This window comes from Fringilla coelebs (assembly GCF_963513975.1).
Source record: "Fringilla coelebs genome assembly, chromosome: 6".
Classification (NCBI taxonomy): Eukaryota; Metazoa; Chordata; class Aves; order Passeriformes; family Fringillidae; genus Fringilla; species Fringilla coelebs.
Window position 1 is genome coordinate 59,537,054 of NC_140034.1, and position 19,149 is coordinate 59,556,202.

At 39.5% G+C, this 19,149-nt stretch overlaps 1 protein-coding gene across 1 annotated transcript in view; it reads left to right on the forward strand.

Moving 5' to 3' along the window:
- The window catches only part of SYT9 (synaptotagmin 9), a 61,037-nt gene that overhangs the window by 23,649 nt on the left and 18,239 nt on the right, over window positions 1-19,149 (forward strand). The window contains exons 2-3 of the mRNA XM_084207845.1: window positions 6,928-7,279; window positions 9,319-9,865. Coding sequence (XP_084063971.1) covers window positions 6,928-7,279; window positions 9,319-9,865 — 899 coding nt within the window. The remainder of the gene's footprint in view (window positions 1-6,927; window positions 7,280-9,318; window positions 9,866-19,149) is intronic.

A 19,149-nucleotide genomic window follows, 5' to 3' on the forward strand; every position in this document is an offset into this window, starting at 1 on the left:
AAGGCTTTTTTGTCACTTACAAACTGTAGCACAGTATTATGTGTCAGCTAAGTTGTCAAAGATATTCACATTAATGCAGACTAAATATATTAGAGATCCACTGTGCAAACAGTAATAAATTCTTCTTAGAACAAGTTCACATACAATTTCAATTGTAATTAATCAACTATCTAAGTATGAAATGACCTTACCTGAATTACAAACAAGACATTCTGCTTACATAATTTTTTGTCTTAATAAGCAAAACTTTCTTTTTGCAAAACAAAAAAAAAGGTGTAATTTACTGTGCTTTGAGTACTTTTTTCTTGTTATTTAATGTCCATGAACAATTTGCTTTAGGTTTTGTTGGTTTGTTTGTTTTGGTTTTGGTTGTTTTGGGGTTTTCTTTGCTTAAAGCTTTAGTCTTAGGACCTTATCAATAAACAATTATGTCAATCTTATGTCAGTTTTGAGTTGTATCACAGCGATTCCTGCTAGAAAAATACTCTGCATAAACAAATCTCTTACTGTTATTGCCCTTGTTATTGTGAATATTTTGAATGGCCATTTAGTAATTCTGATTTCATATTGAAATTGTGCTGTGAAATTTATGTAGATTTAAACTAATCAACAAGTAACTTGGTGAAGTCCTAGGATTATATTTATGAGGCTTAGTTAAACAGTACCTGGAAAAAACATTAGCAACAGTAGCAAAGCAGATGAAGAGAAAGCACGCACTGATAAACTGGAATTTGTAACACTTTTCAGGAATAAAAAGACATGCAAGCCACTCAGAGGATTAGAACAGTGTCTTAACCAACACAAGAGCTTTACATACCCTAAAGCCTACCTAGAAGATGTAGAACACACAACCAGGGAATAAAAAAACCAAAATCACTAAAAGCTAATAACAGCCTCAAATACCAGTGAGACCCTGCTACAAATACATTTTCAGAGCATGGAGAATGTTACTACCATGTGAAACCCTGAAATTGATCTCATTTAGGCCTGGTTTGTTGGTCCACACTCATAAATGTCAGGACCAGACACATGGCGGAGCATGTACGTGTTGTAAAATGAATTTAATCTGAGATTCAGTCCCTTGGTTTTCAGCTGCTTTCCTTTAAAGAATTGCACTGAAAGTTTCTAAACACGGTATTAAGGATAATTAACAGCATTTCAGAGAAGAATACATTAGCTGAGAATTATTCCTTTGTCCCAGGAGTCTTTGCCAGGGGACACCTTCCATCCTAAACAAGTGCCAGTTATGTTAATTAAGGAAAACTTGTGAAGCACAGAGGAAACTACAGTGCAATGCCAGGCTAAAACTGCTTCAGGTACTTGATCCTTGATACTTCTCCTCTGGAAGACTTAGGGTTTTAAGTTTAAAAACTTAGGGTTTTAGGGTTTTAGGTTTATAAAAACCCTCCAGTTGCTCCTGCAGTACAACTACTGAGCTGAATGATGGCTACTAGCCCTCCATGGATGTATTTGCACAAAAGAAAAACAATTTAGATTGTCAAAAGCACAGCTAGGATTTCAGAAATAGGCACTGATGTTTTCATTGTTTTTCAAGAAACCAGACACCTAAACATATTCCTTAAAACCTCCCCCCAAACAACCAAAAAGTAATGAAAAGTGTAATTTTTTTTTCCCTCAGGAAATGACAGCTTGAAATTTCCTATGAATTTGGACAGAATTATATTTGCAAAGATTGATCTGTCCCAATATATCCTATATTCTAGTAATATGAATATTCAGAAAAAAAATTAACTTCATTATTTTCTTTGAATGCCTTTTGCAATTTGTTGGGTATATATAGGGAAAGATTGCTTCTTTTAGACTAAAAATATCTGTATTGCAAGATTTTGAATTGCTAAGGTTTGCTTCACCACTTGCTAGCCAAACTTCACCCAACACATCAACTGTATATTACAATACTTCTGAAATATTGGAATAGTCATTTTAATAAAAACAGGAGAGTGAATCAGCAGAGAAAAGAAAGCCTGTTGTACTTTGATAAGAATGTGTAAAGAACTCTCCCAGTTAGGATTTCTAGTAAAACTCATTCAGCCTCAAGTTAAACCAAATTATAGCCAGGTTGTTGGGAAAGGAGTTAATTTGGTAGAACACCAGTCACATCTAGGCAACCTACAACTTGATTGTCTAAATAATTACATTATTGATCAGCAGTTCCTTTGATTAAATGTCATCTCTGTGCCTGGATGATGAGAAATTGCCTGCTCAGTTGTTTTTTATTTATCATATATTGGCTCTTATTTGAATCTTTTGGAGTCAGACAAATCCAAACAGCATAATTTGTGCTTTTTGACTCCACAACTCCAATTGCATGTCTAGACACATAAATTGATCTGCATTAGCTATTGACCTTTCCCATTGTTGGCTAATTTAGATATTTTATTTTGTATAAAATTTAGCAATCCAAATGGTAACTTAATAAATACAAGAAGGAAAAAAAAATACTTAAATCCTTGTTTCACATATGAAAAGACAAACACATTTCTGTGTGTTTTACATGTCTGATTTTTTGGTGAGATTTTTCAGCATCAGAGTTTTAGAGGGTAAAACACAACCATTTATTCCAGAAAAAAAAAAAACAAGTCACAGGCTTGCAATGTGGTACTGTCAGTATTTGAATGGAATCATTACACATTTATCTTTGGTCTTACAGCCTCCCATACTGAACCACACTCATGCATCATGTATGTAGAAGTTCAAGGCAATTCAAATTCTTCTAGAACAATCTATGATTTTATTCAAAGTCATTATAAAAGTTTATGTTTAGTGGATCTACACTAAAAACCTTTGCAATATAAATAGAAGCATAATTTAATTTCCTTTTTTACTAGATAATCTGCAAAGTGCAGCTATGTCTTACAACATTACTGAAATTTTGGTTATTGTGATCTAAAAAATGTTACCCATTTAGTATTTCATCCCTGCCAAAGTGAGAGTATGCTATGAATCTATTTGGTGGCTCTCAGACATTGGAATAGGCTGCCCACAGTGGCTGGAGAGGTCTCCATCTTTGGAGAAATTTCATCTGGGCATATTCTGTGTGAGGTGACCTTGCTTGGACAGAGTTGAACTAAATGATCTGCAGGGTCCCTTCCCCAAAGGTTCTGTGATTCTCTTTAATAGGAGAATCTGAAGACAAGACAATTTATATTCCTATCATACATTCCTTGACGTAAAAAGTGGGATTTTTCTTTTCTGTGTAACAGATCTACGTTAAAATGTAAGTAAAAAAATGTAAAAAGACTCAGCATTCAGCAAGGACCAAACTGAGTCTTTTTGATAAAAGGGCTGAGGATTTTTATATCCCACTGACTGTAATAAAATCTGTCGCAGACAGAAAGGCCACGTTCATCTCTCCAATCTCTGGTAACAACTGATGGTGTGATCCATAGGTAGAAAACTCCATTTCTATACTTACTATTTCCACATCATTTTTAACCTTGTAATTTCTACCAAAAAAAAAAACAAAAACAAACCAAAACTCAACAACAACAACAAAAAACAAACAAACAAAAAAAACAACAGAAAAAATGATGCTGATAAGCATAGTAGATAAATGAGGTGGAAGTCAGTAGAATAAAAGGGATTAAAACATGGAAGCCTGGTCAAAAATTGATTATTGTGTCAGAATATCTGTAAGACAACGCCATGAATAAGATATTTAGAGAGCCTCTGTCCTTCCTGGAAACCATAGCTGAATTCCTGGTGGTAGGAGCTGCATGGAAATAGTGGCAGTGCCTCCTGACCTCTAACAATGAAGTCACAGTCTCAATAGACAAAGAATTACAGACAGCTACCAAATCTCAAGAATGTTTCATCTGGGGCCATCCTAAAGGTGTGTCCCCTTGTTTTCTGTCTATTCAAAGGCCTCCTTTGCTAGAGGGACACATTGTCCAGCAGCAACATGCCATAATCAATATGCTGTAATCCAAGTATTCTGACATGCTGGAATTTGGGAGCTCAGCTCTTAGTGCAGCCATGATGACAAAGGTAGAAATACGAAATTTTCACTTGGATTCATATCAAGATGTTTGGCTGGCATCATGGCATTCACAGAGGGAATTAAGAAGCAGCTGGATTTCTGAGGAACACTTTCTGTGCTGCAGATCTCCTTTCTGTGAGGACAAAGTAGTAAAGACTTACCCTGCTCTCATTACAAAGCAGAGGAAATCACTGGCATCAGATGAGTACTGCTACCACAGGAGAATACAGATAAACAAGCTTAGAAAAACTGAGACATCTGGAGAGATGGAGTAAAAATTACACAGAAAATACAGTATGGAACAGTACAAGTGGCTAGTAGAAAAGCAGCTCAAGGATGCAGCCAAAAATCTCTTCACGTGGGACTGTGCTTACCTCAGATGTTCACCATGGATCTGCACTGTTGTTGAAAATTGCCTGCCAGGCACACAGGATGTGAAAATTACTGTCTGATGAAAGGGAGAAGCTTAGAGCATTACCCTTTAGTCTACTGTCTTCCAGAGAAGCAAGACGGATACGTGATGGTCTCTTTTCCACCCACAGAAGCAAAAATTTCATACAAAAACTTCTTCCTTACACAAAGGAGTCAGGAAGAAGTGAAACTAAGATGATGGATAAACACTCCCTTCTCCTGCTGTGACCTGCACTGTTTACTGCCCAGCTTCTCTGCAAGCAAGCTATGAGGTGGTGGTGTTATAGATGTTTTTAAAGCCCCCCAGACTCTCCAAATGAAAAACAGTTCATATTGCCCTCATGTGTTTCTTCTCTCAGTGTCTGTTCTCTAGAAAACTTCCTCTGCTAAAGTCATCTTCAAGGTAGGGAAGGGGACTGCTGGTCTACTTTTCAAATTGTTCCTCACCTTCATATTCACACACCCTTATCATTGGGCAGCCTTCTGTTCTCACCTTGTAATCTTCTGGCTGCTTCTGATAACTCCAAATGTCTCATTTCTTTTAATGCTGGGTCATTTACTTGAATCAGTTCTCTGAAATAAATGGCCTTTTTGCAGACCTCTCATGTATTTCTTGCTTCTTCTCCAGGGAATCCAAGACAAATTACTTTATTCTAAAGGCCTTCTTTCACTTCTTCATCCTTGATCCTCAGCTTTTTAATCAAAAAGAGGTTGTGCTCTGCCTCCACTGCCAGATTAGTTTACCAGTAAATATTCAAAAATTATCAAGAGCTACCATTCCACTCTCTCCCAAATTCCCTTTTATGCATGGGAGGAATTTCTTTAATTAATTTTAGCTCAGAAAAACACTTTGCTGTAATTCCAAGCAGCTGCTGTGCTGTCCCCACTCTTAATGAGCTTTGTCTTGATATGACTGGGAGAAGGACAGAAAGGGCCATGCTGGCTAAAATTGTTTGAAATTGGTTTGCAGCATGCAAAATAAACTGGACAGCTTCTGTGTGAAATGGATTGCAGTGTCACTCCCCCCACTGTGGAAATTTAATCTGTCTGGCTGGTGAGAATGAGACTCGCAGCAGGGGCAGAAGGTATTGACTTTTCCACTTTTTTTAAAAAGTGTTATTTTTATTTTGGGATGGACTGGGGCTGTTTCATCTGAATTGTCATTTTTAAATAATTGTCTTAGTAGAAGAAGTACGCTTCAACCTTCTGCCATCCTCTGAGAATTCAGGCTAGCTGTTTGCTTAGAGAGATGCAGCCTGACACTCTGAACCTACACACAGTGTGAAAAATTGCTTTGATCAGCTTGTGTTTATAATTTAAGGCAGAAAAATAGAATCCTCACTAATTGTGTTCAAGGCATGATGTATTGTGTAATCCACAGAGAAATTCATTTCAAAAACATTGTAACCACAAAAACAGCTGTTCCACTGAGTCATTTTCCCAACCTGCAACTTAAAGCAAAACATAGCAAAACCCACTCCCAGTAACTTAGTTCTGTTGATAAAGTAGGATAATGCTGGAAATGTGGGGGAAAACAACAGAAAACTCATCTGCACGTTCCTCTTTATAGCAGAAGTTTGGAAAAAGAAAAGAAAGAGCCTTTGGAGTTTAAAAAACCAGTAAAACCTCAGTTTTGAAGAGATATTGGTATCCTAATTAAATTGCGAAGAGCAAACCATGCATTGATAGTCAAAAATAATTTGCAAATATAGGAATGAGTCTAAAATTATATGGAATGGAATTAAAATAATAAACCAAGATACAGCAGTGAAATACTTATAAAATTCATGTCATGCACTTGTGTGCATATTTTCATGGTGCTTAAGCCTAATACGGGTTCTGGAAGAAAAGCCAGTAGGAACTGGTAAAACAGGTGGAGGAAACTGCGCTACATGAAAAGAAAAAAAATCCCAAAAAGATAAAATGTACTGCAGGCACAGCTTTTTCATCAACAGGAAGTTGAGTGAGCAAGCTAACAACGCTTTTCAGATTTAGAATGACCTTTCATCCCGCCTAGCTTTTGGAGGGTAATTTTAAGCTAGGTTCAAGTCTTATGCCCTGATTTTTGAAGTTTTTCTAAGCCTTCTGATGTTTACATTCTTCTAATGAACTTTCTCACACACTTTATGTAAATAACTTATTGTTTTGCATTCTTTTATGGAAGAATTTGATAGAATGTTGGTTTGCCCAGTGTCATTGAAAAGGTGGAAAGGAAACCCCTCCGATCCACTGCCTTTTTTAGAAACCTGTAAATGTTGGAGTCAGAAATTAAAAATTCTCTTTTTACCTTGAGAAAGCTGCATGGCCACATCATGTTATTTCGTGTCCTATAGTGACAGTCTTATACTGAATTCCAAGCTTTTTTTTTTTTCTCCCTGGGGGAAAAGAAATTAGAACTTTTAATAACTTTATGACTGTTGCAGGGAAGAGAATTTAATTTGCAGTCCAGAGGTGTTGGGCGCTCTAGCGACGCAGGGTGCTGAGGCGTGACAGGGATGCTCTTCTCTCGTTTGCAGATATCTCCATAAGCCTGCTGTCCCTGGTTGTCACAGCCTGTGGCCTGGCTCTGTTTGGCGTGTCCCTGTTCGTGTCCTGGAAGCTGTGCTGGATCCCGTGGCGGGAGCGGGGTTTGCCCTTCGGGAACAAGGACAGCAAGCAGGAGCCGCTGCACTACGCGGACGCGGACGCCAATGAGCGCGACTACAGCGAGGAGTACCTGGGGCAGCCCGCTGCCTACCCCGAGGCCTCCATGAAGATCAGCCACACCTCCCCGGACCTGCCGCTGGACACCCAGGCGGGAGCCAAGGAGAACTGCGTGCCCAATGTGCGGATGCAGCGCCAGACCACCGAGCCCACCTCGTCTGACCGGTCAGTAAATCCATTTGCCTCTGTTATTCGTGAATACAGCCCAAAAAGCACGGCACACGCTGATCTAAAAAAGGGGTTTAATTTTCTTGCCACATTCCTTTAAAAATATATATATTTTTTTTTAATATATATATAAAAATATATATATATATACAGAAGTTGCTCACTGAGGTGCACAAACCTCGCAGGCCGAAGCGACAGGATCACAATCCTATTCCACTCTTCTCACAACTGATGCCTTTTTGGAACTACCTAAAAACAGAGGCCAGACAAAATTAAGGGAATAAAATGCAGTTGTATTTATTGAAAGGCCTTCAGGTACAGTTTGGGCAGACAAAGCCACCCCAGGGACTACACCCAAAATGGATGACAGGTTGCAGGTTTTCATACTTTTATAAGTTTCGTCCATTTGCATATTGGGGGTTAATTACAGCTTCCAATTACAGCTTCAGGTAATAAAGCCATTTACCCCCAGTTTGCCGCCCCCAGCTCACTTCTGTTTACATCTCTTGGGGCCTGAGACAGTGAGGTGTCCTTGATTCCCAGGCCTGGAGAGGAATTGTTCTGCCTGACCAAACTGGGAGAACAGCAGCTAACACTCTATATGGAGTTTAGAGTTACACACTAAAGAATTGCAGGATTACAAATATATGAACAATATAAAAGCTAAAACCCTAAGACATCACAACTACTGTCTCATTGGCACTTTTCCCTCAGGAGCTGGATAACACAGAGCCCTGCATCCTTTAAAAGCACCAGTACAGCCTAGATTTAGCTTGTAAAGCATATTCATTTGCACTTAGCACTGGTGCTGAACATTCAGTTATATCTCCTCAAAGATTTTTCCAAAGAAAAGTAGGGCAAGCTAATGACACTCTTGCAAGAGTTAGAAATAGGATTAAAAAGCTCATAGATTTTAGCCACAATCATGACTTTGGGGGGAAGAGTGACTGAACACAAGCCAGTGAAGTCTCCAGGGGAACTGGAAAGCCAGTACATGAGGGAAGAGGAAAGGGGGAGGCTGAGAGTGTGTGCAGGGACAGGTGAAAAAAGGATTATGTTTCATACAGAAAGAATAAGGATCAGCATGTGAAGAGCCAGTAAATACTGGAGTCAAAGCAGATGCACTTCAGTTGGAGAAGGTACAGCACTAGTCCAGTGGCTCTTTGCTAGCCTCTTCTTTTTATTCCTCCACAGTATATTCTGTGCCTCTCACTGCCATGAAGAGCTTAAGGGTTGAATTTTTTTTCCTTTGGTGACATGATAATATTTTATCCTGGAAATGACTAATGTAGAGCCATAAGATTATGTATTTATTATGCAACAAGGGAAAAAAAATTAGGATAGCTCATAAGAGGCTGTTCCTGCTTTAAGCATGGGTAAACAGATATTTACCAGGAATGAATGAACAATTATAGCAGAGGAACTCTTGCTGATTACATTCAATATAGATAGCTTTGGATTAATCCTGTGCTGGCATTTTCCACATGCTCTTTCTGTGTTCAACCTGAGCTCTTGGTGCTCAGATATACTGAGTGATTGCTGCATATGAATAGGACAATAAAATGGAACTCATAGAAGATTAAGCTTTTACCTAATTCAACTTTCACTTTCACATCTCCCTACCTCAACAGGGATTGCAAATTTGATTTTTGTTACCATCCATGAAGGAGAAATTTCAGTCACAGTAAGTGTGAATTACTAAAGCTAAAAGCAACTTTCTTATCCTCAGCTAATGAAAGTAAAGGAGCTTTTCAGGCTAAGTACCACAGAGTGTATTACATCAGGTGTGAGAGAAAAGCAAAACAATTGCTGGGGTGATCAGCAAACCATTTCAGCCCAGCTTGAGACATGGGAGCAGACACTGATGTGGCATTAGCAGTCTGGTGCTGAAGGTCAGCTCTCACAAACGCTGGGTCTCAGGGTTTATCCCTTTGTTAAAAACCCGACCCCCTCACATATTACAGAAAAGCCAAAGGTGAGCGCGATCTTCAGCGCGCGTGCACAGCCTGTTTCAATTCTTTCTTCTTGGCTTTAAGGCACAACTCACTCCGGAGACAGCTCAACCTGTCCAACCCCGACTTCAACATCCAGCAGGTGCAGAAGCAGGAGCAGCTGACGGGCATCGGCCGCATCAAGCCAGAGCTGTACAAGCAGAGATCGCTGGACACGGACGACGGCCGGAGGAGTAACAGCAAGGCCTGTGGAAAACTCAACTTCATCCTCAAGTATGACTGTGATCTGGAGCAGCTGATCGTGAAGATTCACAAGGCCGTCAACCTGCCGGCAAAGGACTTCTCTGGAACTTCAGATCCGTACGTGAAGATATATCTGCTCCCCGACAGAAAAACAAAACACCAGACTAAAGTGCACAGAAAGACCCTAAATCCAGTATTTGATGAAGTTTTTTTATTTACTGTCCCCTACAATGATCTCAACACAAGGAAACTCCATTTCTCTGTGTATGACTTTGACAGATTCTCCAGGCACGACTTGATCGGCCAAGTGGTAGTGGATAATTTTTTAGATTTGGCAGATTTTCCCAGGGAATGTAATATTTGGAAGGATATTGAATATGTCACCAATGTAAGTATTATAATTCTTCTTTTTGAATTTTATTTGTTTCTGACTTTATTTCCCTAATCTGATTAAAACTGAAATTGTCTCTTGAATTTGCGAAGGAAAATACTCTATTCTCTCTCTTTCTCAAGCTTTGATCTTAATCCAGGGAAATTGACAGTACATTTTCAGTCCTCATTTCTTGTTCTTTGGATATATTAAAGAATGTTTTATGTTGGAGACAGTGGGTTTAGTCACTGCCCTGCTGATAGGGCAGAAATGCTGGAAATGTTTTAATCTTACTTAATCTGGAATTTACTTAAGGAAATATTACTTTTCTTATTTTTCCTGTCTTCCTGTTTTGCATGATTTTTTATGTAACTTACAGCGCACTAATCAGCCAGAACTGCAGATTCAACATTTCTTATGTAGCTATCATCAGTTCTTCAAAAGACAGAAGACTTTATTCTCATAAAGTCAGAAAACCCCAGAGCTGCAATCCAGCCAAACAGAGTTCAGGCAATGCTGTTCCATGAAAGCAGTGAATGGTTTAGCACACTGAATTGGTTTAACTCTTTGTTTGGCATCGCTGTATTCCCAGGGAAATGAGGAATGTATTTTAGAAGTCTGTATTTCAGTTATTCCAACATCTCTGTTAACAAGTTCTATGCAGGAATCCAAACAGGGATTAGGTATAAAATCATGGAAATTACTTCCAAAAAAGAAGGAGCTTTCTATTCAGAGCAGGAGCCAACCTCCTTGTAATGCCATTGGAGATGAATCCCACGCTTCCTCGGGAGGACAGACCTTCAGCGGCAATGATACATTGCAGAAATCCACAGGGGTGAAGGCACCAGTGCCAAGTGTCAGGAAACATTTCATTTGCTGTGTCAAACCACACTCCAGTGCAGTGCACATTTTAGAGTCAGATAGACCAGACATCATAAGCAGTAAGATCAAAGGGTAAGTTTGTTAGACCTCAGTTCAGGAAAGCACTGAAACATCTGCTTAGCTGAGAATAAGAAGTCATAGAAGAGTAAAAGATTTTCTGAGACAAATAACTTGCCTGAATTCAGACCCTCACCTTATACCTCTGTGGTCTGGTAACATGCCCATATTAAAGACCAAATTGATTAATTATTTTTTTTCTTGGAAAGTTCTTTATGAAAATGGATATTTTCCTAGCTTTAAGGAGAATTCTCTGCACAATTCCTGACCCACATGAGCATGGAAGTGCAGCAGCAGCACAAGCTTGGGGTGGGGTGCAGGGCAGGGGCATGGACACTTGGTGTCAGGAAGGATAAACCTGGCTTTTGTAGGAGAAGTTCCTGCTTTTCAGCTGCAAGGGAAAAGCAAGGATGTGACAGAGCAGATGACAGTCATTGCAAGTGAAAGGCTGCCTTCATACAGCATTAAGTGTCCAAAGATCAACTTCAATTTTCACAGTCAACTGAAAGCTGAATGTGCACGCACACTGGGGCTGCTTTGATGTGAACGGGTCATTTTTCCCTGCTTTAACTTAGGCAGAAGATTGGCTCTGGTATTTTCTTTTGAATCACTTCTTCCAAATTTCAAAAGTGATGCAGCATATCATTTATATTTGGATTTTCTGTAATATCTGAAATGAAATTCAGGACTGCAACATGAGTCATTTATTAATTCCTCCTGATACCAATTCTCCCATGAAGTGTAACCCTGTTTATCCAAACAGAACACACGACCTGCCATCTAGGCTTGTCACTGGCTTTCCAGCTAACAGAGGCCTTTTCAAAGCAAGTGACTCATGGCACATAGGAGACACATCCAATTTTGGGTAATGTGAGTTCTGAGATAAGAGTAGCAGATAAATGAAAGTGTGGAGTACTCGGCTTACCAATTAACATTTCCCAAATTTCAAAGGTTAGAATTCATTCCATGAGGTTATGAGAAATACTCCACACATCATTTAAGAAACCAAGTTTCAGCCCATTTTCTTGTCTGTGTAGCTGAGATATCTCTCAGCCTGACAGTAGAAGCTGGATCCTGATCCAGGGCTCCTTGGTGAGGCTGCTGCAGTGAATACTCCTGTGGCTGCTCTCCAGGCCAGCAGGCAGCTTTAGTGAAACTCTGAGAGAAATTTTGGCAAGGTTTTGAGCCCCATTGGGAAGTTTATGGTTGGAAACCAGAACTGTATCAACTATAACAGGTTTTCAATAATTCATATTCGAACGTCGTCTTGTTTCAAATAATAATTAAGAAAACAGAAAAATGCTGGGCAAAGTCACTGAAGGGAATTCACTTTATGTAGGTCAGCAGAAAGTGCACACAGGAAGGATATTCCAAGGAAATGAATGAGAAAAAGGGAATCTCCACACAAACTGCACATGACAGGTTTGACATACTTCTGAAGAGTACAATTCATTTTAATTCCTTGTGCATCTTATTACACTCCTAACCAGCGAGCCCAAAGGCTTTTATTTTACATTCTCCATTTTACTGTGTTCTAATCCAATTTGACACAGCAATATAAAAGAATGTATCAAATCCTTCTCTGCCCAGCAAAATGTCCTACTTCAAGTGAGCACTGCAGATTATGCCTGAAATGTCAGCTTTACTGCAAACAATGCCATTAAACTGACCTATTATGCCATGTGCTTTCTTCTGTTTTCTAATAACACTGGAAGATTTTTTTTTTTTATCCTAAACCAGCAGTTTTCATTCTTTGGCCTATAGCATCTGTTACCATCCCAGTGTTTGAAATTATTTTGTAACACAGACACATGTCAGCATAAAAATTTTTTACATGCTTAAAAGCAGTCTGGTCCCAAAGACAAATCTCCAATATCAAAATGATAAATGAACTAGATAAGCTTTTTTTTTTTGTATTATCTACCACTGGTTTCCAGCTTATCAAGAAAAAAAGTATCTTTTTATTTTTAGCCTGGGTTTCTCTTGTTGGCATGTTTTGTTTAGTAGTATCTAAAACATAGTCAGGGTTTGGGATGGGGTTTTTGGTTGTATTTGTTCACAAACTGATGGCATGTTTGAAGAGAAAAAACAAGGGGTTGATATTTTCTTGGTTGCCATCTTCCTACACAAGTGAAATCAAGCAAAAACACATGGCTTTGTCACAAGATAAAATGAAAAACCATGGAAGAAGAAGGTGTCAGATATGAAGCAAGGAGGTTTCAAATGGTCCATTTCAGATAAAGGAAATCCATCTCTTTCAGAATGTGCCAAGAGTCCTCTTTCATAACTTGCTGTGCCCCTAGAAAGGAAATTCCTGTGTCAAAAGTTGCTTGTTAAGCATCAGAAGCCAATGCAGGGGACAGAGAGCCAGCTGGAAATACAGCTCTGGTTCCTCCTGGGTCTTAGGATTCTCAAAGTGCTCAGCACTTGATAAGCAGGTGAACCTCCGTGAGGAGTGTTTTCAACTTAGATGAGGGGGATAACTGGAGTAAGGAAGTCATTTTAGCAGGTAAATTTGTGGCTTTGGTCTTAGAGTGTAATAGCTTCTGCCACTGATGCTATTTTTTCAGTTGTCAAATATAGTTATGTTTAATATCTAGGCATGGAACAAAAACTGCTCTTTTTTCTGAATGTTTAAGTTCATATATACACTTTAAAAAATCCTATTCCTAACACCCCATTGGCAGCTTTCTCTCATCTAAAAAAAACCCAATAGATCAAGGTACAAATAGAAACAGAAATACAGGGAAATATTTCTGAATCTAAGAGGGAAAAGAGTACAGAGACAAGACCCTGGGTAATACAGATAGAATTTGAGAAGTAACATGCCACAGACTTTAAGGAATGTGTTTACTAAAACCCAAAAGAGAGTTATGGATAGTTCAAAGCTATGAAGAGGCATGAGCTGTGTATCAAGTTGTTCACTTTGACATCCAGAAAGAACCGGCATATGCCAGAAATTTCAAAGCCAAGAAATTGATTTCATCTGTTTGTAAGAATCTTCAAGCTATGTTAGGGTCTGGGTCAAAAGTACAACAGTATATCAGACAATGCTGGATTCCTTTTGCACACATTCAGGAAATAAAAGCATATTGGAAGACAAAAATTAATTTAAGATGCATGTTGAAATGCATGTTAGTGTTTTGGCAAGGAGAGAGTTAAAAATTAGGGTGCCTATAAGTATTTTAAATTCTGCATTCTAAAAATGCTAATTGTTCACTGCTGCTGTTCTTGAGTTTGCCCAAGCAAGAAAGATTTGAGAATTTGTATTTTTAGGCATTTATGTTGTATAACTGAGATGCAACTGGAATCATAACATCACCAGAAGGAAGTTACAAGTTCCCTGTTTTGGAGATGTTAATGCCAACCACAGTATGTGTGGAAGAGAGATGAAAAGAGGCTAAAATTTTCAATCAGTTATTCATGAAAAGCATAATAAAAGTATAAAATACTAAAATCTGAACTGAAAAAAATCTTCCTCAAAGGCTGCATTGCTCAGGTCCATTCCTGCTAAGAGCTGTGAGCAGTTCAGCATCTGCCAAATGCACATGAATAGGTGCAGGTCATAAGGCTCAGGGCTTAAACCCTCAAAAATCGAGGGAAATAAACGTTCTTTGAAAGAAATGGGTAAATCCTGCCCCTAGCTCACCCACAGAGGAAGAGGCTTGGCCAACAAGGACAGGGCTTGCTCAGGACACGGCGCTGCTAATGGCAGAGATGAGAGCAGGTCCAGGATCTGCAGATTCCTGGCACCAGCCTTAATCCACTCTGCTTGCACTGCTTATCTCCCTCGACAGTGTGCAGACTCTGGAGCTGGCAGGAAGTCAGCTAAGTCCACCTACTCCAGTTCTAAAAACTGTTTAGCTTGTCAAGATGTTTTAGCTAGTGTTTCTGAAATCCCTGTTCTGGCAACTTGCAGGGTTTGGAGAAGTGATGGCAGTGAGCAAGAGCTCAGAAAAGCCTTTAAAATATTTACAGTGGTTAACAAAACTTTTGAATCTGAGGAGGAACAAAAACAAACCAAGTCTCTGTTTATGAATTCAAGTCCAACCCATCAATGTCAAGCGCCACATCTATTTTTTTTGTGTGTCAGTAAAAGAGAAACAAAAGTTGATTTTTTTTTTTTTTTAAATACAGAAAACCTATCCTCTATTAACCTGGTGTTCTATTTCTTTAGGCTTTGGCATCAGGGAAGCTACCAGTTATAGTTGTGGAGATGTACCTATTTAATTGATTTGTAAATGCTAGTCTCTTTAGAAGAGATAGATTTGCAAACCCATGGATCTTCCCTGTTTAAAAACATGGCAAAAGCTTTAGCAGCAACAACAACTATTTCATGGCTATTTTAAGGCAGTAAACACAAGGGAAAAGATTCACCTTGTTTAATGATTTTTTTTTAAATAGAAAAATAAAAACAAAAGCAAAAAACCACAATCAAAACCAGAAGTACTCAAAAAAAAATCCAAAACCAGAAAGCATAATTGCCTTTGAGAGGCAGATTAGTGGAAATTCATCTTCTCCTGAGTCACAAGGTCACCCTTTGTTGCATGATTTTTTCTGTCTATTCTTAATCAACTGTACAGAAAAAAAAATGAAAGTGCATGTTTAATGAATCATTTCATAGCCAAAAGATGCTGGAAAGTCATAGATCTTTAATCCTTCCAATTCCTAAGGGTCAGCACAGCAAGGAGGAAATAGAAATTTATTAGGATTCAGGATCAGCACAACAGGTATAGTACTCAGTGTACAGTAGAGAACAGCTGCAGACAGTGTTTCTCTTTTTAAATACATTTTAAACTACTATTTATATGCATTAATTTTCAAAACTGGGCTTTTCCTTTTGTCTTTTGGGGGCTTTTTCTTTGTAAATTTAATGATTGTAATAATTACTTTGTAGAAGATTTGTCAGGAACGCCATGCATTTAAATGATTAGGGGCCAGCATACAGCCTGGCTGAACAAAGGACAGACACGGTTATGTACAACCACACAGGGTGGAGATAAAATATTCACAGCTTTTCAGAAAGTTAAAGGCAGCACGTGCCTAATTCTGCTGGAGCAACTGGGTAATGGTGAAAATAATAAACAGCAAAACTTGGGAGGGGTCAGGAGTAGAAAAAAAGCCAAGTGCCTTGGAGAGCAGTGGTTGGATAAGGATTTTTTTCTGTTGGTCCCAAGTCAGTGGTACAACACTGCAAGCTTGGCTCTAAAAGGAGTGAAGACTGTTTCATGCAAGGGATTTCCCAACAGCCTTGTAATTCCACAGGCATGGCCAGAAACAGGATGGATCCTGTAATATCACTGAGGCCTCAGCTACCATTTACTGGGGGTTTGGGAGCAGTTTAAGGAAATAATAATTCAGAGAGCTGTGTCCGTGTGTATACACCATGTGAAGTTTACAGAGCCCAGGAGCATAGCCATCAGAATTTCCAAGGGTGTTTTTTCAGGATGGATATTTCTCTACAAAATAAAACACCCTACATAAAGAAAATCAAGCAAACAAAGGAAACTAAAGCAGTCAAAAGAATAAAACCAAAACCTATGTAGTAGAAATGGCATCATTCCAGTTGAAAAAAAAACTAATAGAAAAAAAGGTATTTCAAAGTTAGTATTTTGAGAAAACTGAAATTTCAAAATTAGATCTTTGATTTCTCATTTGGAATGCCCTTCTACAACTACATTTTAATATATTTTGAAAACAAATTGTTTTGAGTGAAGTGATGGGTATTCTGCTTCAAAATGGAAATAACTCAAAATTCCTTATCAGATGAGAATACTGCTTTCTAAACTGATACTTTCCCTGCCCATCAGTGCTGCATCTTCTTGAGTTCTCTGTGGTCCCTGTATCCTCCACATTTCCCTGGTACAACAGCCCCAGAACAGCAGTGGTGTATGAAGAATAATTTCCTCCACACATTAGCTGCATGCTGAAAAAGGTCAGACACCATCCTAAATTCCTGCTTCCTTGCAAGTGGAAGTGTCTCTGAGTGTCCCTGTTCCACATGCCCCCCTTCTCCTTTCTTCTCACCCTCCTCTGCCAATCCTTTCTTTCCCCCAGAAATCTCTCTCAAGCAATGCTCTGGGAGAGAAAAAGCTCACAGCAACACTGACTGCACATAAACCAAAGTCAGAATGTGATCCCGGTCAGCCAAGCCTGTCCTTCAATTATACCATCCAAAACTGTCAGTGGGAGCTGCAAATACCAAAAAAATCTTGCCCCAGTATTTTACAATTCATAGGCAGCAATTCTTGAAGACAAGCAAAGAGCATTTGCACAGTGCTGGGACTAAAATAGCTGTATTAAAGGGATCTTGGTTGTAACCATTCTGCACATAATTCAGGATTAGACTGTGCCATAGCCTTTTTTTCTACAGGGTTATATAACTTTCAATTTAAACATGCATTTAGCCAGGCAGGGGAAAAAAATCGCTTCAAACACGCATTTAATTATTGAACAGTTTTGGGAATGCTTACTCTGTCTTTTTTTTTCTAGCAGAGGTCACAAAAAGCATTTCAATAGCTTATGGATTTATCAAAATTTCTGCAAAATCCTACTCTTTAAATTAACTTTCAATATTTGGAGCCAAACTTGAAAGTATTCTTCCCTCTGAACATACTGTGCTTATGTGAAAAGCCTCAAGCCATTTTTAGCCTTTAATCCCCACTAGATATCACAGCCATCAGGCATCTTTCTCTCCACCAAACAGGGTATTTCAGAGTTTTACAGTTCCCTCTCTGTGCAGGCTGTTTACCCAGTCCTCATGTTATTTTGGCAGGGCTTTTAATTTCAAAGTGGACTTTTTCTGTTCCAGCTTCCTTAGGGCTTCACTGTAAGTGTGCCCTGAATCACAGCAGGATATCCTGGGAGTTGGGGCAGGGACAGCAGAGCTGTTTGGGAAGAACCTCCAGCACAGCAGATCCAACAAGCTGGCATGCTAACACATGTGGATGTGCCAGGGCAGAGCCCTCACTTCATCTCCTCTAGTACACCTGTGACCCAGGTAAACAGGTGGGAGAGAAAGTGCCACTACACACAGGCTCTTCTCTCACCAAAAGATTTGTCTGGCCCCCTTCAAAGTCTTGTTAGAGGATGTCACCTCTCAGAATTCCAGGATCCGTAACAGAGGACAAAATATCAGCTGTACAGAAGGGAGGAATTGCTGGATCGTAACTACTGCTAGGAGGCATGAGATTAAATTATAGATCTTGCCAAAATTAAGATAAAGCTATACTATTTGCTAAATAACCACAAAAGGACTGTGTTCAGACCTCTCCACTGCCCTTGTAGGGGCAAAACATTAGAAGCTGCAGCTGAAGTGGGAGCTGACCTGAGGAGAAGGACATATTATTCCTACAGAATGTATCTATATATGTATCTATAGCTTCTCTAGCTTTTCTCCTCATCCTGGAAACTTTGAACTGCCACGAAGGACAGTAGGAACTTCAAAGGACAGGCAAACCATTTTTCCTAAGATTTAGTGCAGGATTGGCTGCACTGGTCAGAGCAGGGTGCTGATAAAGCCGAGGCTGGGGATCCAACCCCTGTAAGGGCTGTTCACCGAAGGGTTGGGCTAGGTGATGCTTGTGGGTTCCTTCCAACTCAGAATATTCTGTCATGCTGTGAGAAGTAGAATTCCAGATGTTCTGGAGGCCCTGTTTGTCCCTGGGTGGCCATGGAGGTCGAGGTGTGTGGCAGCTTTGCTGTGTTCAGTCCCAGCCCCGCGGAGCACGAGGGCTCTCTCTGTAGAGCCTTGCTCAGGTCACTGCAGAAAAATCCACAGCTCTGCTCCTCCATTCTTTCACTTTGGGAAAAATAGGCAGCCAAACCACCCAGAGGAAGAGGGGCAGAAGGCATCACTCTTTCATGCTAAGTGAGCTATTTTTCTGGGAGCCGAGCTAAAGAAACAACAGCAGAACTGAGGACCTGACTGAAAGCTTTTTCATGGAGATTTGTCAGCCCCAGCTTTATGACGCCTTTGCAGCAGAGAACTTCATTTTTATTCACTGTTTCATTTCATTTCCTGTCATGTGTGTTCATTTCTCTAAACATTCTGCATACATGTGTATCAGGAACGAAGTGAAAAGTGTGGTGCTCCCTGCAAAAAATCCAACGGGCCATGGCAACATTGCTTTGTGCTTGCCTGGGGAAGATTAAATGACAGACACACAAATCTCTGAATTCTGCACTGGTTCTCACAAAGGCAATGCATGCTCAATGCACACTCCAATTCTAAAATCATGGATATTATGACCCCTGTAGCTAGTCTTGCTGAAGTTACTGGAAGTATTCACAGGGGTAAATGAGGCAGAGAGGCTTTTGCAGTATCTGAGCCTTCCTGTGGCTCCCTAACAGAGATTTAGAGT